The 22,058-nt window shown below is 39.3% G+C and overlaps 1 protein-coding gene across 1 annotated transcript in view; it reads left to right on the forward strand.

Annotated features, from left to right (window-relative positions):
- LOC122703986 (cytochrome c oxidase assembly factor 5) overlaps window positions 1–21,675 on the forward strand; it is a 32,048-nt gene extending 10,373 nt beyond the window's left edge. The window contains exons 2-3 of the mRNA XM_043918643.1: window positions 17,757–17,840; window positions 19,947–21,675. Of these exons, the coding sequence (XP_043774578.1) occupies window positions 17,757–17,840; window positions 19,947–19,988 (126 nt within the window). The 3' untranslated portion in view covers window positions 19,989–21,675. The remainder of the gene's footprint in view (window positions 1–17,756; window positions 17,841–19,946) is intronic.
- Window positions 21,676–22,058: the final 383 nt, after the last annotated feature.

A 22,058-nucleotide genomic window follows, 5' to 3' on the forward strand; every position in this document is an offset into this window, starting at 1 on the left:
TTGTTTTCTCCCTTTCTAAGGGTTGTCTTTTCACCTTGTTTATAGTTTCCTTTGCTGTGCAAAAGCTTTTAAGTTTAATTAGATCCCACTTGTTTGTTTGGTTTTTATTTCCGTTACTCTAGGAGGTGGGTCAGAGGATCTTGTTTTGGTTTATGTCATTGAGTTTATCTTTGTGTTTGGTGTTAGGAAGTGTTCTGATTTCATTCTTTTACATGTAGCTGTCCAGTTTTCCCAGCACCATTTATTGAAGAGGCTGTCTTTGCCCCATTGTATATTCTTGCCTCCTTTGTCAAAAATAAGGTACCCATAGGTGCATGGGTTTAATCTCTGGGCTCTCTGTCTTGTTTCATTTGTCTATATTTCTGTTTTTGTGCCAGTACCATACTGTCTTGATGACTGTAGCTTTGTAGTATATTCTGAAGTCAGGAAGGTTGATTCCTCCAGCTCCTTTCATCTTTCTTAAGACTGCTTTGACTATTTGGGGTCTTTTGTGTTTCCACATGAATTGTGAAATTTTTTGTTCTAGTTCTGTGAAAAATGCCATTGGTAATTTGATAGGGATCACATTGAATCTGTAGATTGCATTTGGTAGTATAAGCATTTTCACAGTATTGATTTCTAACCCAGGAACATGGAATATCTCTCCATCTGTTTATGTCATCTTATTTCTTTCATCAGTGTCTTATAATTTTCTGTATGCAGTTCTTTTGTCTCTTTAGGTAGGTTTATTCCTAGATATTTTATTCTTTTTATTGTAGTGGTGAATGAGATTGATTCCTTAATTTCTCTTTCTGATTTGTTGTTGTTGTAGTTGTTAGTATAGGGGAATGCAAGTGATTTCTGTATATTGATTTTGTATCCTGTGACTCTGCTAAATTCACTGATTAGCTCTAGTAATTTTCTGATAGTATCTTCAGGGTTTTCTATGTATAGTATCATGTCATCTGCAAACAGTGAATTTTATTTCTTCTGGTCTGGACTCCCTTTATTTCTTTTTTTTCTCTGATTGTCATAGCTCAGACTTCTAAAACTATATTGAATAACAGTGGTAAGAGTGGAACCCCTTGTCTTGTTTCTGATCTTAGAGGGAATGCTTTCCATGTTTCACCATTGAGAATAATGTTTGCTGTGGGCTTATCATATATGGCCTTTACTAAGTTGAGGTAGGTTCTTTGCCCATTTTTTGAAGAGTTTTTATCATAAATGGGTGCTGAATTTTATCAAAGACCTTTTCTGCATCTATTGAGATTATCATATGGTTTATCTTTCAGTTTGTTAGTGTGGTGTATCACATTGGTTGATTTGCATATATTGAAGAATCCTTACATCCCTGGAATAAACCCGACTTGATCATGGTGTATGAGCTTTTTAATGTGTTATTGAATTCTGTTTCCTAGAGATTTGTTGAGGATTTTTGCATCTATGTTTGTCAGTTATATTGGCCTGTAATTTTCTTTTTTTATGTTGTCTTTGCCTGGTTTTAGTATCAGGGTGATGGTGGCTTTGTAGAATGTATTTGGATGTGTTCCTTCCTCTGCAATTTTTTGAAAGAGTTTTAGAAGGATAGGCATTAGCTCTTGTCTAAATGTTTGATAGAATTCACCTGTGAAGCCATCTGGCCGTGGGTTTTGTTTTTTGAGAGGTTTTTGATCACAGTTTTTATTTCAGTGCTTGTAATTGGGTGGTTCATAATTTCTATTTCTTCCTGGTTCAGTCTTGTAAGCTTAAACTTTTTTAAAAACCTATCCATTTCTTCCACGTTGTCCATTTTATTGCCATATAGTTATTCATAATAGTGTCTTATAATCCTTTGTATTTCTGCATTGTCTGTTGTAACCTCTCCTTTTTCTTTTCTGATTTTGTTGGTTTGATTCTTCTCTTTTTTTCTTGATGAGTCTGACTGAAGGTTTGTCAATTTTGTTTATCTTCTCAAAGAACCAGCTTTTAGTTTTAATAATCTTTACTTTTGCTTCTTAAATTTCTTTTTCATTTATTTCTGCTCTGATCTTTATAATTTCTTTCCTTCTGCTAACTTTGTTTTTTTGTTGTTGTTCTTCTTTTTCCAGTTGTTTTAGGTGTAAAGTTAAGTTGTCTATTCAATATTTTTTTTGTTTCTTGAGGTAGGGGGTATTGTATAAACTTCCATCTTAGAACTGCTTTTGCTGCATCCCATAGGTTTTGAGAGAAGACAGTGGCACCCCACTCCAGTACTCTTGCCTGGAAAATCCCATGGACAGAGGATCCTGGTAGGCTGCAGTCCATGGGACCGCGAAGAATCGGACACGACTGAGCGACTTCACTTTCACTGTCATGCATTGGAGAAGGAGATAGCAACCCACTCCAGTGTTCTTGCCTGGAGAATCCCAGGGACGGCAGAGCCTGGTGGGCTGCCGTCTATGGGGTCGCACAGAGTCAGACACGACTGAAGCGACTTAGCAGCAGCAGCAGCAGCAGCAGAGGTTTTGAGTTACCATGTTTTCATTGTCATTTGTTTCTAGGAATGTTTTATTTCCCTTTGTTTTCTTCAGTAACCTGTTCATGATTTAGAAACATTGTTTCATCTCCATGTGTTTGTGTATTTAGTTATTTTCTTGTAATTGCTATCTAGTCTTAAATTTACTGAGGTTTGACTTGTGACCCAAGATGTGGTCTATCCTGGAGAATGTTCCATGTGCACTTGAGAAGAAAGCGTATTCTCATGCATTTGAATGGAATGTCCTGAAGATATCAATGAGATCCATCTGGTCTAATATGTCATTTAAGGCTTGTGTTTCCTTTTTAATTTTCTGTTTTAATGATCTGTCCATTGGTGTAAGTGGGGTGTTAAAGTCTCCTCCTATTATTGTGTTACTGTCAATTTCTCCTTTTATGTCTGTTAGTATTTGTCTTACGGATTGAGGTGCTCCTATATTGGGTGCATAGATATTTACAGTTGTTATGTCTTCCTTTTGGATTGATCCCTTGATCGTTACGTAGTGTCCTTTCTTATCTCTTATAATATTCTTTACTTTTAGGTCTGTTTTGTCTGATAGGAGGATTGCTTCCCTAGCTTTCTTTTGATTTCCATTTGCATGGAGTATACTTTTCCATTCTCTTACTTTCAGTGTGTATGTGTGTTTAGGTCTGAAGTGGGTTTCTTGCAGATAGCATATATATGGGTCTTGAGTGTATCCATTCAGCCGGTCTGTGCCTTTTGGTAGGATCATTTAGTCCATTTACATTCAAAGTAATTATTGATATATACATTCCTTTTGGCATTTTCTTAATTGTTTGGGGTTTGTTTTTATAGATCTTTTTCTTCTCTTGTACCTCCTGTCTGTCTAAGTCCTTTTAACATTTGTTGTGATGTTGGTTTGGTGGTACTGAATTATCTTAACTTTTCCTCGTCTGTAAGGTTTTTTATTTTGCTATCAATTTTTAATGAGATCCTTGTTGGGTAGAGTAATCTTGGTTGTAGATTTTTCCCTTTCAGTACTTTAAGTATATCACTTATGGACTGCGGATTTTCTGCTGAAAGATCAGGTGTTAAATGTGGGATTTCCTTTGTATGTTACTTGTTGCTTTTCCCTTGCTGTTTTAAACATTCTTTCTTTGTGTTTAATCTTTGTTAGTTTGATTAGTATGTGTCTTGGTGTGTTTCTCCTTGGGTTTATCCTGTGTGGAACTCTTTGCATTTCTTGGACTTGATTGACTATTTTGTTTTCCATGTTAGGGAAATTTTCATCTAGACGCTCTTCAGAAATTTTCTCATACCCTTCCTTTTTCTTTTCTTCTTCTGGAAGCCCTGTAATTTGAATGTTGGTGTGTTTAATATTGTCCCAGAGGTCTCTGAGACTATCCTCAATTATTTTCATTCCTTTTACATTATTCTGCTCTTTGGCAATTATTTCCACCATTCTATCTTCCAGGTCACTTGGCTGTCCTTCTGGCTCAGGTATTCTGCTATTGATTCCTTCTGGAGTATTTTTGATTTCAGTAATTGTGTTGTTTGTCTCTGTATGTTCATTCTTTATTTCTTCTAGGTCTTTGTTAATTGATTCTTGCATTTTCTCCATTGTACTTTCGAGGTTTTGGATCATCTTTACTGCCATTATCCTGGATTCTTTTTCAGGTAGTTTGCCTACTTCCTCTTCCTTTATTTGGGCTTGTGTGTTTCTAGGTTGTTTCTTCACTTGCACAGTATTTCTCTTTCTTTTCATTTTTCTTTTCTTTTAACTTATTGTGTTTGAGGTATCTGTTTCTGAGACTTGAGGTTGAATTCTTTCTTCCTTTTGGTTTCTGCCCTCCTGAGGTTTGTCCAGTGGTTTGTAAGTTTTGTGTAGGGTGTGACATGTGCTTGTGTTCTGGTAGAGGGAGGTAAGTTGTTACCCCACCCCAGTGGCAGGGCTGAGTGAGGTGATAATTCTGTCTACTGATGATTGGGTTTGTATTTTTGTCTTGTTTGTTGTTTGGATGAGGCGTCCTGCACAGGGTTCTATTGGCAGTTGGGTGATGCTGGGTCTTGTATACACGTGGTTGGCTTTGTGAGAGTTCTCACTATTTGATACTCCCTAGGGTCATGAGTTCTCTGGTAGTCTAGGGTCTTGGAGTCAGTGCTCCCACTTCAAAGGCTCAGGGCTTGATCACTTGCTGGGAATGGAGATTCCACAGATAGTATGACATTTAATGGGATTAAAACAAATATCACAAAAATGAGAAACAAAAGACACACCACAGACAAATGTCAGTTACAAAATCAGGCAATTGATAACTAAAATAATGGAATATACATACGCAAATATACACCCATAAACAAAACCAAACGGTCCAAAAAAAATAAAGCACAATGGATTGACCCGTGAACAAAGGAAACCAAAAATAATATCCACCAGTTAAGAACAAAACTAACCTAAAGCACAAACTTGAAAACAAAACTAAAGCAAGGTGCCAACTGGGGAATGAAGCAACAAAAACAAAACAAACTAACAAATATGGTGAGAAAAAGAAAGAGAATAGAAATGCAGTGTTAAATAGAGGCAGACGGAGAAGACATATTAAAGATTAACTGCAGTGGGAAAAGACAGTAGGAAAAGAAAGCAAAGTAATAAGTATAGAAAGAAATAGTAATATTTTAAAATTTAAAAGCTGAAGTTAAAGAAAGGAAAAGGATAGGGAAAAAAAAGAAGAAAAAAAGAAAACCCCACAGAACCATGAAAGGCCAATGTACAGGCAGAAGTATGTAACAGAAATTAAAATTGTGATTAAGAAAAGTTCTAAAAAGCTTAAATAGATTAATAGTGCTAATAAAGTCAAAAGCTACAACAGCAGATGAAAAAGAAAAAAAAAAATCCAGAAGCAACCACAGAACAGTCAACATATAAGAATAATAAATGTCTTTCTTGAGTCTCTGCTGTCAGCATCCTTTCCCTCGTTGGGAGTCACAGTCCACCTTGCCTCCCTAGGATGCACTCCAGCGCTGGGCTGGTGTCTGGATCTGCTGTGGGGGCAGCTCGGACTCTAATCTGGTCCTACTCCTGTGTGTTCTTACCTCCAGTGTCCACAGCTGTCAGAACTAGTGCATTTTCTTTTATGAGAATTCTCAAACATCCTTTTATATATTCCACGGATACAGAGTCTGTGCAGTCGATGGTATGGATTTAGTCCACAGTTTGTACAGCTAGTGGGAAGGTTTTGGGTCTTTTTGCTTAGCCGCACTGCCCTGGGTGTCAGTTGGGTTTTACCTCCACCTCTACATGTGGGTCGTCTTAGAGGGCTCTCTGGCTTGGGTCCTTTTCTGTAGCTCCTCAAGTCAGACATATAAAGGGACCCCCCTGGCTGGAGTCCTCCTCTTGTTTCCTGAGCCGAGAGCTTGAAGGGCCAGTCTCTCTACTGTTCAGCTGCTGGTGTCGGCGTGTGGCGAGAGAGATGCTATGGTGATGGTTCCATCCCCTACACATGACTGAGCTTATTGCTTTCCCTCAGTGGCTGGTTTTCCACCACAGTCTCCTCACTTCCCCTCGGGCTGTCTCCCCACAGTCAACAGAAATCCTCGCCCTGGGATTGCTCTACAATCCCTGCACTCTAGCTCCCAGCCACTGTGCCTTCTAGGGGACCTGTCTGGGGTATGTATGGCTACAGCCAGGATTGTCTGTGTGATTCTCATTCCATTTAGACTGTCAGACTGTCACAGATCAGCTGCTTCACTCTCAGCATCAGATGTTTCTCCTCTCACCCAAAGAGTTGCCCGATGTGGGGATCAGACCCTTGCTTCAGTTCCCCCACCCACTGAGGGCAGGTCCAGTCCTACTAACTCTCCTAACTCTCCTGTCTTTCCCCCTACTTCCTTCGTCCTACCGAATTTTGTGTGGTTCTATATATTCCTTCCCAATGGTCAGGTACTTCTGCCTGCTCTCAGCTGGTGTTCTGCAAGCACTTCTGTGTCTGAAGGTGTATTCCTGATGAATCCGTGGAGAGAGATGTACTTCCACATCCACTTACTCCTCCGCCATCTTTTTCTCCCCTTGTCTGGTTCTAACTGTTGCTTCCTGACCTGCATACAGGTTTCTTAGGAGACAGCAGAAGACAGGTAAGGGGATTTGGTATTCCCATCTCTTTAATACTTTTCCACAGTTTGTTGTGAGCCACACAGTCAAAGGTTTATCAGGGCAAATCCCAGGGCAAAAAAGTAGATGTTTTTCTGAAATCCCTTTGCTTTATGATCCAATGAATGTTGGCAATTTGATCTCTGATTCCTTTTCTAAACCCAGCTAGTATATCTTGAAGTTCTCGGTTCATGTAGTGCTGAAGCCTTGCTTGAAGGATTTTGAGCATAACTTTACTAGCTAGTGAATTGAGTGCAATTGTATGGTAGTTTGAACATTTTTTGGCATTGCCTTTCTTTGGGATTGGAATGAAAACTGATCTTTTCTGGTCCTTTGCCCATTGCTGAGTTTTCCAAGTTTGCTGACATATTGAGTGCAGCACTTTAATAGCATCATCTTTTAAGATTTTAAATAGCTCAGCTGGAATTCCATCACCTTCTCTAGCTTTTGTTTGTTTGTTTGTTCTTTGCTTATGTTTTTATTTTTATTTTTATTTATTTTTTTTTTAATTTTTTTATTAGTTGGAGGCTAATTGCTTCACAACATTTCAGTGGGTTTTGTCATACATTGATATGAATCAGCCATAGATTTACACTTATTTTTATTTTTAAAAAATTAATTTATTTTAATTGGAGGATAATTACAGTATTGTGATGATTTTTGCCATACATCAACATGAATCGGCCATAGACATACATGTGTCCCCTCCATCCTGAATCCCCTTCCCACCTCCCTCCCCACCCTATCCCTCTAGGTTGTCCCAGAGCGCCAGCTTTGGGTGCTTTGCTTCTTGCATCAAACTTGCATGAGTCATCTGTTTTACATATGGTAATATATATGTTTCAATGCTATTCTCTCAAGTTATCCCATCCTTGCCTTCTCCCACTGAGTCCAAAAGTCTGTTCTTTACATCTGTGTCTCCTTTGTTGCCCTGCATGTAGGATTGTTGGTACCATCTTTCTAAATTCCATATGTATGTGTTAATATACAGTATTTGTCCTTCTCTTTCTGATACGCTTCGTTCTGTGTAATCAACTCCAGGTACATCTACCTCATTCGAACTGACTCAAATGCATTAGTTTTTATAACTGAGTAATAGTCCATTGTGTATATGTACTACAGCTTCCTTATCCATTCATCTGCCAGTGGACATCTAGGTTGCTTCCATGTCTTAGCTATTGTAAATAGTGCTGCAGTGAACATTGAGGTACTTGTGTCTCTTTCATTTCTGGTTTCCTTGGGGTTTATGCCCAGCAGTGAGATTGCTGGGTTGCATGGCAATTCTGTTCCTGGTTTTTTGAGGAATCTCCACACTGTTCTCCACCAACAGTGTAAGAGGGTCCCCTTTTCTCCATATCCTCTACAGCATTTATTGTTTGTAGACTTTTTGATGATGACCATTCCAGCCTGTGTGAGATAATACTTCATTGTGGTTTTGATTTGCAATTCTCTAATAATGAGAAATGTCAAGCATCTTTTCATGTGTTTACTAGCCATCCGTATGTCTTCTTGGAGAAATGTCTGTTTAGGTCTTTTGCCCACTTTTTGATTGGGTTGTTCATTTTTCTCGAATTGAGCTGCTAAATATATTTTGGAGATTAGTCCTGTGTCAGTTGTTTCATTTGCTATTGCTTTCTCCCATTCTGAGGGCTGTCTTTTCACCTTGTTTATAGTTTCCTTCATTGTGCAAAAGGTTTTACATTTAATTAGGTCCCATTTGTTTATTTTTTAATTTCCGTTACTCTGGGAGGTGAGTCAGAGAGTGTTCTGTCTGTTTTTGTCTGAGAGTTTTATAGTTTCTGGTCTTACATCTAGGTCTTTAATCCATTTTGAGTTTATTTTTGTGTGTGGTGTTAGCAACTGTCCTAGTTTCATTCTTTTAAACATAGCTGACCAATTTTCCCAGTACCACTTGTTGAAGAGACTGTCTTTCCTCCATATTTTTGCTTCCTTTGTCAAAGATAAGGTGTCCATAGGTGTGGATTTATCTCCAAACTTTCTATTTTGTTCCATTGATCTTACTTCTGTCTTTGTGCCAGTACTGTCTTGATGACTGTAGTTTTGTAGTATAAAGTTGGGAAAGTTGATTCTAGTTCCATTCTTCTTTCTCAAGATTGCTTTGGCTATTTTGGATCTTTTGTGGCTCATACATATTGTGAAATTATTGGCTTTAATTCTGTGAAAAATACCATTGGTAGTTTGATAGGGATTGCATTGAATCTATAGATTGCTTTGGGTAGTATATTCATTTTCACTATATTGATTCTTCCAATCCAAGAACATGGTATTTCTCCATCTATTTGTGTTATCTTTGATTTTTTTCATCAGTGTTTTACAGTGTCTGTATGTCTAAATATTTTATTCTTTTCATTGCAATGGTGAATGGGATTGTTTCCTTAATTTTTCTCTCTCATTTCATTGTTGGTGTATAGGAATGCAAGGGATTTCTGTGTATTCATTTTATATCCTTTGAATTTACTACTTTCATTGATTAGCTCTAGTTATTTTCTGCTGGCATCTTCAGGGTTTTCTATGTAGAGAATCATGTCATCTGCAAACTGTGAGAGATTTACTTCTGTTTTTCCATCCTGGATTCCTTTTTCTTCTTTTTCTTCTCTGATTGCTGTGGCTAGGATTTCCAAAACTATGTTGAGTAGCAGTAGTGAGAGTGGGCACCCTTGTCTTGTTCCTGATTTTCGAGGAAATGCTTTCAAGTTTTAGCCATTGAGGATAATGTTTGCTGTGGGTTTGTTGTATATGGCTTTTATTATCTTGAGGTATGTCCCTTCTGTGCCTACTTTCTGGAGAATATTTTTCATAATGAGTTTTGAATTTTATTAAAGGCTTTCTCTGCATCTATGGGAATAATCATATGGTTTTTATCTTTCAATTTGTTGATATGGTGTATCACATTGATTGATTTGTGAATATGGAGGAGTTCTTACTTCCTTGGACTAAAGCCCACTTGATCATGATGTATGATCTTTTTAATATGTCATTGGATTCTGTTTGCCAGAATTTGTTGAGGATTTTTGCATCTATGTTCATCAGTGATATTGGCCTATAGTTTACTTTTTTTGTGTGTGGCATCTTCATCTGGTTTTGCTGTCAGAGTGATTATGGCCTTGTAGGATGAGTTTGGAAGTTTTCCTTCCTCTGTGATTTTCCAGAAGATTTTGAGTAGGATAGGTATTAGCTCTTCTTGAAATTTTTGGTAAAGTTCACCTGTGAAGCCATCTGGTCCTGGGCTTTTGTTGGTTGGAAGATTTTTGATTATAGTTCTGTTTTCCATGCTTGTGAATTTCTACTTCTTCCTGGTTCAGTTTTGGAAGGTTATGCTTTTCTAAGAATTTGTCCATTTCTTCCAAGTTGTCCATTTTATTGGCATATGGTTGCTCATAGTAGTTTATGTTTGTTTGTATTTGTGTGTTGTCTGTTGTAATTTCTCCATTTTCATTTCTAATTTTATTGATTTGAGTAATCTCCCTCTTTTTTATCTTGATGAGTTTGGCTAACAGTTTGTCTGTTTGGTTTATCCTCTTGATATCTTTTTCATTTATTTCTGCTGATTTTTATGACTTCTTTCCTTCTACTAACTTTGGGTTTTTATTGTTCTTTTTCTAGTTGCTTTAGGTATAAGGCTAGGTTGTTGATTTGATTTTTCTTTTGTTTCTTGAGGTAGGCTTATATTGCTGTGAACTTGCCTCTTACACTGCTTCACTGAATTCCATAGGTTTTGGGTTGCCATGTTTTCAGTATCATTTGTCCCTATGCATGTTTTGACTTCTTTTTTATTTCCTCAGTGGTCTGCTGGTTACTCAGAAGCGTGCTGTTCGGCCTCCATGTGTTTGTGTGTTCTTACGGTTTCCTTTTCCTGTAGTTATCTAATCTTACAGTATTGTGATCAGAAAAAACTCTTGAAATGATTTCAGTTTTTTAAAACTCACCAAGGCTTGATTTGTGGCCCAAGATGTGATCTATCCTGGAGAATGTTCCATGCACATTTGAGAAAAAAGTGAAATCCATTGTTTTGGGGTGAAATGCCCTGCAGATATTGATTAGGTCTGTGTGTTCCAATGTATCATTTAAAGCTTGTTAATTTTCCGTCTGGATGATCTGTCCATTGATGTGAGTGGGATATTAAAGTCCCCCAATATTTTTGTGTTACTATCAGTTTCCCCTTTAATAGTTGTTAGAATTTGCCTTATGTGTTGAGATGTTCCTATGTTGGGTGCATATATATTTATAATTGTTACATCTTTTTCTTGGATTAACCCCTTGATCATTATGTAGTATCCTTCTTTGTCTCTTATAACAGTTCCTTTTTTTTAAGCATTTTATCTGATATGAGTATTGCTACTCCAGCTTTCTTTTGGTCTCCATTTGCATGAAATATCTTTTCCATCTTGACAGTAACACAAAAATATTGGGGGACTTTAATATCCCACTCATACCAGCAGACAGATCATCCAGACAGAAAATTAACAAGCTTTAAATGATACATTGGGCCACACAGACCTAATCGATATCTGCAGGGCATTTCACCCCAAAACAATGGATTTCACTTTTTTCTCACTTTTTTCCATCCTCACTTTCAGTTTGTATGTGTCCCTTGGTTTGAGGCGGGTCTCTTGTAGGCAGCATTATATAGGGGTCTTGTTTTTTTAGTATCCATTCAGCCAGTCTTTGTCTTTGGTTGGAGCATTTAAGCTACTTATGTTTAAGGTAATTATTGATAAGTATGATCCCATTACCATTTACTTTATTGTTTTATAAACCTTTTCTGTGTTTCCTGTCAAGAGAAAATCCTTTAGAATTTGTTGAAGTGCTGATTTGGTGGTGCTGAATTTGGTTAGCTTTTGCTTGTCTGTAAAGCTTTTGATTTCTTCTTTAAATCTGACTGAGATCTTTGTTGGGTTGAGTAATCTTGGTTGCTTTTTCCTTTCATCACTTAAATATATCCTGCCATTTGTTTCTGGCCTGCAGAGTTTCTGTTGAAAGATTAACTGTTATCCTTATGAGGAGCCCCTTGTGTGTTATTTGTTGCTTTTCCCTTGCTGCTTTTAATATTTATTCTTTGTGTTTAATTTTTGTTAGTTTGATTAATATGTGTCTTGGTGTGTTTCTCCTTGGGTTTATCCTGTATCCTGTATAAGGCTGTCCTCATTTCTTTCTATTCTTTGTTCTTTTTTTGCACTCTGTTTCATTTATTTATACCACTCTATCATCCAGCTCACTTATCCTTTCTTCTGCCTCAATTACTTTACTGTTCCCTCCAGAGTATTTTTCATCTCAGTTATTACATTGCTCATTACTGATTGGCTGTTCTTTATTCCTTCTAGGTCCTTGTTAAACATTTCTTATGTCTTCTCAATCTGTGTCTCTAGTTTACATTTCTGTATCTCCATTTTGTTTTCAAGATTTTGTATCATCTTTACTATCATCATTCTGAATTCTTTTTCAGGTAGAATCCCTATTTCTTCATCTTTGGTTTGGTTTGGTGGTATTTTTCATATTCTTTCACCTGCTGGGTATTTCTTTGCCTTTTCATTTTATTTAGTGTTCTGTGTTTACGATCTGCTTTCTGCAGGCTGGAGGGTCATAGTTCCTCTTAATTGTGGAGTCTGCTCCCTGTGGGTTGGGTTGGCCCAGTGACTTGTGTCTGTCTCCTGGTGAATGGAGCTGGATTTTGCCTCTCTGGAGGGCAGTGCAGTGTCCAGTAGTGAGTTTATGGTTTGGTATACCTTTGGGCGGCCTTTTTTTTCTTCATGTTCAGTGTCATGTTCCTGCTTTGCTGGAGGATTAGTGTGGAGTGTCTTACACTGGAGGTTGCTGGTTTTTGGGTGGAGCTTGATCTCAGTGTAGTATGGAGGTTTTGGAGTAGGCCCTTATCTATTAATGTTCCCTGGGGTCAGGAGTTTTGTTATGGTCCAAAGTTCTGGAGTTGAGCCTCCTGCCTCTGGGTTTTGGTCCCCACCTTTTACAGTAGCATCAAGACTTCAGCCACACAGCACAGAACACAAAACCACTAGGTTAATGATGAAACAACTCTCCACAGCCAGAAACAAAGAGATTCACAGAGTTATACAGGAAAGAGAAGAGGGAGAAAGGAGATATAGGTGATCAGAAGGAGAAAAGGGGGAGTCAAAAGGGAAGGGACCAATCAAGCCAGTAATGAAATCCCTAAGTGAAAATGCATATTGAAAATTAGACTCTCAAAGATACAAAATTAATAACAAAAGCTCAAAAAGCAAAAGTTAAAAACCTAAAGTAAAAATTAGGCTCCCAAAAGTACAATATACAAAAAGCCAGAGTCAAACATAAAAATAAAGAATGTGGAATTTATTTAAAAAGTAAGTTTTTTTAAAGAAAGATATAAGTAGGCTATTAAAAAAAAAGTTAAAGGAGTACTAAAGAAGCATATTAGGACAGTATGAGGGAAAAAAGAAAAAGCGAAGGAACGGGGGAAAAGAGGGGAAAAAAGATAAAATAATAATAAAAAAGGGATTTAAAAAATAATAAAAACTTTAAAAATAATAACAAGAAAAACATACCTGGAAATGTCTCTGGAGCTGTTGTGGGTAGTGTGGGGTCAGTTCAGTGTCAGATATTCCCTCATTTCAGCTTGTACTTGTTCTCAAAGTCTGCGGTTGCCCCTCAGATGTACCGTCACAGCTTAGCTGCAGGATTTTAATCTGTTGCACCTGCCAGCTCTGGAGCGGTTCCCCCTGCTTTTCATTGCTTAGGCTGGCCTCCTCTTTTTGCAGGTCCCTCTTCAGTTCCCGCTTTCTGCTCTGATGAGAGGGTGAAAGTGGCCACTAATGTGGGCTCACTTGCTCAGCTGTGCTTTGGAGGGGGAGGGACGCTACAAACAAAACACACTGGCCTGGAGCACTTGCAGGGGATGGACCACATTGGGGTCGCCACAGCCCCAGGCAGCATGCACCTCCCAAGTCCAAGCTGCTCAGGCTCCCGGGGGCACCGCGAGGGCACAGTCCCTCGTGGGCTGTGCATTTCCTCAGGGGAGCTGGTCTCAGGCTATGACACCACTGGCAGATGTGAACCATCCAGGACCCCAGGAAGACGTGGTGAGCGGTTGGCAGCCTGCTCAGTGCTTGGTGGGAAGTATGGTCCCTGGGGCTGAGATTGCAGTGGCCCTTTGCCTTTCGCCTCTGGCTGTCCTGCGCCTGTCTCTCTGCCTCCAGGGAGAGCCACAAACAGCAGCTCTCCTTTGCTATTTGTGAGGGTGTGACCCTTTGTTCTGAGTGTGCCAGGGGTCACGGTGCAGCACTGGAGCCTTCCGGAGGGAAAGGTCCTGTTTTTCTTTGTCCCTCTGTTTGGGGTTCCCCATTCTGTCTGTGCTCTGTCACGCTGGTCCCCTCACTGAGTCCTCATGGCGTTCAACCCCGGTCTTTTCCCCAAGGCCTGACCGTGCAGCACGCACCTCTGTACCCAGCCCCACTCACTGTGGGGTTGCAAGCATGGGAGCTGCTTCTTGGCTGGTAATTGCCTTTCGGCAGGATTTCTGTGGCGATTTTTTTATGCTGCCTCTGAGATTCCAAAGCTCCCCACTGATTCCACCTATGAGATGTCTTCCTATTGTGTGGAAACTTCTCAAATTCCTCCCCAGGACAAGTCTCCATCCTGAAATCCTTTGTCTCCCTTTTCGTCTTTATCCTTTGTGCCATGTAATTTCAGAGAAATTGGTATCTGGGGTCCTCTGCCAGCGTTCAGAAGTTGTTTTGTGGAGGTTGCTCCACACGCAGGTGATCTTTTAATGTGTCTGTCGGGGAGAAAGTGGTCTCCCCCTCCTGTTCCTCTGCCATCTTGGAACCACTCCCCCCCCAGCTTTGTTTGTAGTGATGCTTCCTAAGGCCCACTGACTTCACACTCGGGGATATCTGGCTCTTAGTGAGTGACTACACCACCATGGTTTTCTGGGTCATTAGCACATTTTTGGTACAGTTCTGCTGTGTATTCTTGCTACCTCCTCTTAATCTCTTCTGCTTCTGTTAGGTCTTTAGCATTTCTGTCCTTTATTGTGCCCATCCTTGCATGAAATCTTCTCTCGATATCTCCAATTTCATCAATGAGATCCCTAGTCTTTCCCATTCTGTTATTTTCCTCTCTTTCTTTGCATCATTCATTTAAGAATCTAGTAGGCAGATCTAATCCCTTGAATCTATTTGTCACCTCCACTGTATAATCATAAGGGATTTGATTTAGGTAATACCTGAATGGTCTAGTGTTTTTCCCTACTTTCTTTAGTTTAAGCCTGAATTTTCCAGTAAGGAGCTTATGATGTGAGCTAGGTAAGAGCTAAAATTTAGTAGTATTTCAGTAGGTAAACATTCTGTTACCTCCACTAACTTTGTTCATAGTAATGCTTCTTAAGACCCACTTCACACTCCAAGATGTCTGGCTCTAAGTGAGTGATCACACCACTGTGGTTATCTGGGTCATAATGGCCTTTTTTGTATAGTTCTTCCACGTGTTCTTTCTACCCTTTCTTAATCTCTTCTGCTTCTGTTAAATTGTTACTGTAACGTTTTATAGGAGGCAGTGACCAAAACCATCCAAAAGAAAAAATAATGCCAGAAAGGAAAAGTTCAGTTCAGTTCAGTCGCTCAGTTGTGTCCAACTCTGTGACTCCATGGACTGCAGCACGCCAGGCCTCCCTGTCCATCACCAGCTCCCGGGGTTTACTCAAACTCATGTCCATCGAGTCGGTGATGCCATCCAGCCATCTCATCCTCTGTCGTCCCGTTTTCCCCCTGTCTACAGTCTTTGCCAGCGTTAAGGTCTTCTCAAATGAGTCAGCTCTGCATCAGATGGCCAAAGTATTGGATTATCAGTTTCAGCATCAGTTCTTCCAATGAACACTCAGGACTGATCTTTAGGATGGACTGATTGGATCTCCTTGTAGTCCAAGGGACTCTCAAGAGTCTTCTCCAACACCACAGTTCAAGAGCATCAATTCTTCGGCACTCAGCTTTCTTTATAGTCCAACTCTCACATCCATACATGACCACTGGAAAAACCGTAGCCTTGACTAGACGGACCTTTGTTGGCAAAGTAATATCTCTGCTTTTTAATATGCTGTCTAGGTTGGTCATAACTTTTCTTCTAAGGAGCAAGCGTCTTTTAATTTCATGGCTGCAGTCACCATCTGCAGTGATTTTGGAGCCCCCAAAAATAAAGTCAGCCACTGTTTCCCCATCTATTTGCCATGAAGTGATGAGACCGGATGCCATGATCTTAGTTTTCTGAATGTTGAGCTTTAAGCCAACTTTTTCACTCTGCTCTCACTTTCAAGAGGCTGTTTAGTTCTTCTTCACTTTCTGCCATAAGAATGGTGTCATCTGCATATCTGAGGTTATTGATATTTCTCCCAGCAATCTTGATTCCAGCTTGTGCTTCATTCAGCCCAGCGTTTCTCATGATGTACTCTGCATATAAGTTAAATAAGCAGGGTGACAATATACAGCCTTGATGTACTCCTTTCCCGATTTGGAACTAGTCTGTTGTTCCATGTCTAGTTCTAACTGTTGCTTCCTGAACTGCATACAGGTTTCTCAAGAGGCAGGTCAGGTGGTCTGGTATTCCCATCTCTTTCAGAATTTTCCACAGTTTATTGTGATCCACACAGTCAAAGGCTTTGGCATAGTCAATAAAGCAGAAATAGATGTTTTTCTGTAACTCTCTTGCTTTTTCGATGGTCCAATGGATGTTGGCAATTTGATCTCTGGTTCCTCTGCCTTTCCTAAAACCAGCTTGAACATCTGGAATTTCACGGTTCACATATTGCTGAAGCCTGGCTTGGAGAATTTTGAGCATTACTTTACTAGCATGTGAGATAAGTGCAGTTGTGCAGTAGTTTGAGCATTCTTTGCATTGCCTTTCTTCAATTTAAGTCTGAATTTGGCAATAAGGAGTTCATGATCTGACCCACAGTCAGCTCCGTCTTGGGTGGCCCTACACAGCATGGCTTAGTTTCAGTGAGTTAGGCAAGACTGTGGTCCATGTGATCAGATTGGCTAGTTGTCTGTGGTCGTGGTTTCAGTCTCTCTACCCTCTGATGCCCTCTCTCAGCGCCTGCCGTCTTACTGGGGCTTCTCTTACCTTGGACGTGGGGTAGCTCCTCACGGCTGCTCCAGCTCTGCGCAGCCACCACCTGCTGCAAGTGGTTGTCTGAAAAACCAATGGTTGTCTGGGATTTACCTACTAAAATACTACTAAATTTTAGCTGTTATCTGCTTTCACAGTTACTTTATCAAGTGTGATTTTTAAAGTCTTATTATTTGTTAAGAGTCAGAAATAGCACTAATCTTATAGCAGTACCAGCTAGTGAACTTCAACAATATCCTGTCTTGTTGGCAGAAAGGGAATGGTTCAATCCAATTTTCTTAAGCTCTTATGAGCTTTCACTGCTTAAAGACAAGTTAATTACACATTGAGCCCAAGATCTTCCCTCACCAGTATATATAAATTCTGTTAAAAATTTCACTTTCCTTTTCCAATTCTTACTCAGTGAGCTTCTCAGAATAGAGAACTTGACTGTGAAGGTAAGGGGTGGGAAAATGCAAAGATGTGTTCCCGGTAGACTTGCTTGTGTAAAAGGATAATGTAACTGGAGACTCTAAAGCAAGCTGATCCTGGCTTCCAGGACAAAGCCCTCCCCTTCGCTCCCAGTGTTCCTGAGCTCTCACCTGCATGCCCTCTCTCTCCCGCCTCCGCCTCCGTCTCACACACTATCTCCCCTGTCTTTAGGACTCCTTGAGTGTGTAAGTTTGAAAAACACTGAAGAAACCCCAGTACTACTTTCACCTCCACTCTTTTCCTTTCTTACACATAAGGAGCTAGAGATTTCAGTTTCTAGATTTTTATATAAACATTTTAAAGAAAAGTGCCTCATGGAAACCAGTGTTTTCAAGAATTCAAGGGTATCCTTAAAGTGCCCCCAAATTATTTTACACATTTTTTATTTTATCCTTTTCTCCTTAGGTACCGACAGTTAAAATGATTTATGAATTATTTCTTTTTTTTTATGAGTGATTTCTTATGTAAATTACTGTTTTCTCCTTTTGCTTAGCTTAAAAAAAAACAAAACTGGACAGTTACTTTGGTACTTTGTGAGAGAATTTCCCATGTATTTATATTGTTTTTGTGTCACAGGAAGGAAAATCCCCCCGGCAGTGTCTGAAGGAAGGAAACTGCAAGGCTTTGAAATACTCATTTTTTGAGTGTAAGAGATCAATGGTAAGTGCCTAAAGATTTTTAAAAGCTTATGCTCAAAATTAGCTCTGTGGATTTAAATATGTGAATGACTTAGTAATTATAAATAGGTTGCAGTGATGTCATTTGGAAAAAAAGATGTATTTTTTCTCACCCAGTGAATTAATGTGAGGTTCATGGAAACCCACTGCTGATTGCTCTGTTATGCTGACCACAGCAGCTGAACTTCATAAATTTCTAAAAAAGAGTTAAGACCATGGTCTTGGCAAGTACAAATGGAAAAAAGTTGATGTTGGTCCCTGTGTATTTGGGTCATTTGGCAGTTACACAGCCACAATGTGGGGGTCTAGAGTGTGTGCCCTGTGCCTTACATGTGGATGTGACTAGAAGGTTGGCACCTGTGTTTGAGTCTGTAGTGATGAACTGTGGAGAAACAGCCTCAAGGACATCACAAATCCCATGGTTTCTACTCTAGTGTTCTTTGATTCAAAGATCTACAAAGGTCTTTGGAATAGAACCAGGAGCTTTGTCTTTGTGAAAAGAAAATAAGAAATCACAAAAATGAACATTCCTTTAAAAACAGCAGCAACTTTAACTTGAACATGCTCTTGATTGGTCAGCAGCACTTAAATCCCTTTCCTTTTGTTGATAGGAGAAGCAGAGCACATAGGATATTATAATCTGGGAGGCTGGAGAAAAACTGCTAACTAATCAGATCCAGGGAGGTGTAAAGTGAGATTAAATTTGGCAATGCTTTCTCAAGTGATACAGTTCTTTACCATATTTTCCTGTCATTTAATGTAGTAAAAGAGGATCTTCTTGCCTTCTCCCACACAGTTTTGTTACCCTTGTAAAATGCAAGCCTTTAGACCTTTCAAGAATGTTAAATCATGTTTATATAATTGAGAAGTCATAAAGAACAGTTAGTGTAGGAGGCAATGAGGTGTCCTTATTAATCACAATGACTGGATTTGTAATAAACTCCCTGTTAATTCCCATCCTGAAGCTCAGGCTTTGATCTCCAAAGAACATTAAGAAATCAGAATATGTAAAACTTTTCCACAGTTTATCTGCCTTCTGCAGACATTTGTAATAATCTTGAGTAAAAAGTAAACATGCTTCTGACCATTTCTAAATATCAGTACAAGGCAGAACTTCACTCACACTTTGACTTCAGAAAGAGCAGTATTGGGAACTTTTTAGCAGATTTAAGAGATCTTGCCACCTTTCTTCAAGACTAGGACTTACTGTTAGTCCTCCAGTGTAAGGAACTAACTGTTGCAACTTCAGTTGGCAAAAACCTGAAATAAAGTGATTTAAATTGTGCTGGTAATTTTGCTTAGTATTTCAAACAATGGGTATGTAACTCAGTGAAGGTGAGATGGTAGGTTTGAATTGGCTGTGCCCTCTTAATAAATAGCATCTCATCATCCTGATCATGATCCCCCTGTTTGAAGATTACTTACTTTTTGAAAATGTGGCTCTTAGCCACTGTACCTAGTGCTCAGATGAAGAAGCAGTGGCCTGCCCCACGCTGGCTGTGTTGCCCTCATTAATGGAGTTTAGCTCTAAGCTGATCCAGTCCTCGGGATCTGTGGGGTGGCACTGACTGTGCCGTCTTGCCTTCTGTGCTGACTGGGCCTCCACCCCGTGGCGCCACCTGAGAAGTGGCTGTGCCGCGAGGCTTACGCCAGAGAGCGTGCAGCTGGCCGACGGGTAGCAATTTAAGGACTTGTCATCTCAGAATGGCTGTGTGTTACGTATATCTCACGGCTCTTTGCTCAGTTACTATTTAAAGACGCTAAAAACACTTGAATATTAACCGAAATAAAGCTTAATTAGAAAGTCAGCTTTGTTAGAAGAATAATGTATATTGAGTGTACTCCAGAAAAAAAGATGAATGTAAGTTGGACTCAAGAAGAAAATTCTTCCTGTGACCATAAATGGAATTTTTGTTTTTAATGCCATCTTTCCCTCTGTTATTTATTTTTTTTCCTGCCCCAAGCTGTGACAGTTGCCTTTTTGATATGCTGGAAGCTGGTTTACTCCTCTCATGTAGTAACACCTGTTACCAAAACTGTGTATGATTATGGTGTCCAAATTATGATTTACTTGTGTATTTATTTTCAGTTGGATGCCAGATCAAGATTCAGGGGAAGAAAAGGATATTGATACTACTATGTTGAAACCAAGATGAAAACAACAAAGGACTCTGGTCATTAAACCAGAGAAGCCAAAATAAGAAACATACTTTTTGTTACATCTGTTCAGGTGGACCAGTTTTTTCCTCCATGAAACAAGAAAATGGATGAGTTCTGGTTTCCAGTAGGTATAAATGATTCTCTTGCTCTAAGTTATTCTTAGAATAAAAATTTAATTGAATAGTTGTGAGCTGAGAACATAATAGATGTGTTTTAAGAACTGTTCTGAAGCACAGGGAATGGAAAGATTGTTAGTTTCCACTGACTTCTCAACCAGATGACACAATTTGTGCATCCTTTGTCAGTACTGTGGAGGCCAGGGGTGGGACCGTGAGAATCAGCATGCAGCCTAATGAGAAAATATCCGTCTGGAAGGTGTAGGCTAAAACTTTCTTTTATTCAGATTGTACTATTTAGTTCCAAAATAAATTGTGTTTGACTGCTTGGTGAAGAAATGCTTCCCCTGCACTGATTCATTCAGTAACAACCTCGAAACATTAATGTCACTCATTAGGCAAAGCTGGGACTATGCAGCCAGGCCTTCTGGCCTCCCTCTCCTGAGTTTTTTTCTGTTTCCTGACCTCATTTTCAGGCTGGCCCTCTCTCCAAAATGGGGAAGAGGCCAGTGTCCCGTCCCCCGCCGCCGCCCTCCCCCTGCCCCCCCGCCCCGCCAAAGCACACATCCTTAAAGTCTCCTAACCAAAAAGAAGAAAGATAACCTCCTTTTCTGGGGTCCACTAATCAGATCCCACAAAAGGACTCATCTTCTCTGGAACACCTGCCTTTGAATTGGACCAGTCCCTGTGGGAAAAGGGGCAGGACCCCATGGTCTTGGCCAGGGCTGGGTCTTATGCACTGTATTTGGTGATTCATGGCAGAATCACCTTGGTTGAGTGGTGGGTCTTATCCTAAAAGGAAAGGATTCAGAGCAAACTGAAACAGTAGGTGTTGACTTCAGAAGGCAAGACTGAAAATTATGAAATACTTGAAAAAGTTTAGAATCACAGTGATTTTATTCCAGTCACATAATACAGTAGAGCCATATATGAATCCGAGTTTCCAGTTTTATTTTCAGGATTGAAGAATGATGGAAGAGCCATTGCTTCTTCATAGGTCTGCAGTTCACTGGAGTTAGAGCAATCAAGGTATTCTGTAGCCCTTTGCTTTCTTAAAGGTTCACCTAAAGTGAAAATTCTACATCTGCACTGGTCCTTGTTGCAGAACATCACTGAGGTCTATTTTATATATTATTCATTGGGAAAGAGAAAATGATAGATTTTTTTCAATAACTTGTATATTAAGTGCCACAACTTTTATTAAAAGTTAAGTTTGTTAAGAAACTCAAATTATGTTATAGAGCCCTATCTTTTCTTAGTTACAGCTTTTTTGAGAGCTTCATTGGGAGAAATTCAAATACCTTAAAATTCACTCTTAAAGTAAAAATTCAGTTTTTTTCTCTTAGTAGTCACAGAGTCATGAAGCCATCACCACTGTCCAATTCCAGAGCATTTATATCACTCCAGAGAGAAGCCCTATCTCCATTAGCAGGTATTCCCTTCTCTCCTTGGGTACCCCAGTTCCTAGCAATCACTTATACATTTTCTGTCTATAGATTCACTTATTCTAGACATTTCATAAACTTAGAATTATGTAATATGTGACCTTTTGTGACTGGATTCTTTCTCCATGTTTTCAAGGTTCATCTATATGTAGCATCCATCTGTACTTCATTTCTTTTTATTGCTGAATAATATTCCATAGTATAAATATACCACATTTTATTTAACCATTTATCAGTTGATGAATTTTTGGGTTGTTTGTACTTTGGGGCTATTATGACTAATGATATGAACATTCATGAATGAATTTTACGTGGACATGTTTTATTTCTGTGTCATATGATAACTCCAGCTTTAACTGATGAACTGCCAAACTTTCCACCACAGTGGCTACATCATTTTACATCCCCACCAGCAATGTATGAGGATTGCAGCTTCTCCATATCACCAACAGTTGTTATTTTTCATATTTTTGTTTGTTT

Source organism: Cervus elaphus, chromosome 11, assembly GCF_910594005.1.
Source record: "Cervus elaphus chromosome 11, mCerEla1.1, whole genome shotgun sequence".
NCBI classification, from domain to species: domain Eukaryota; kingdom Metazoa; phylum Chordata; class Mammalia; order Artiodactyla; family Cervidae; genus Cervus; species Cervus elaphus.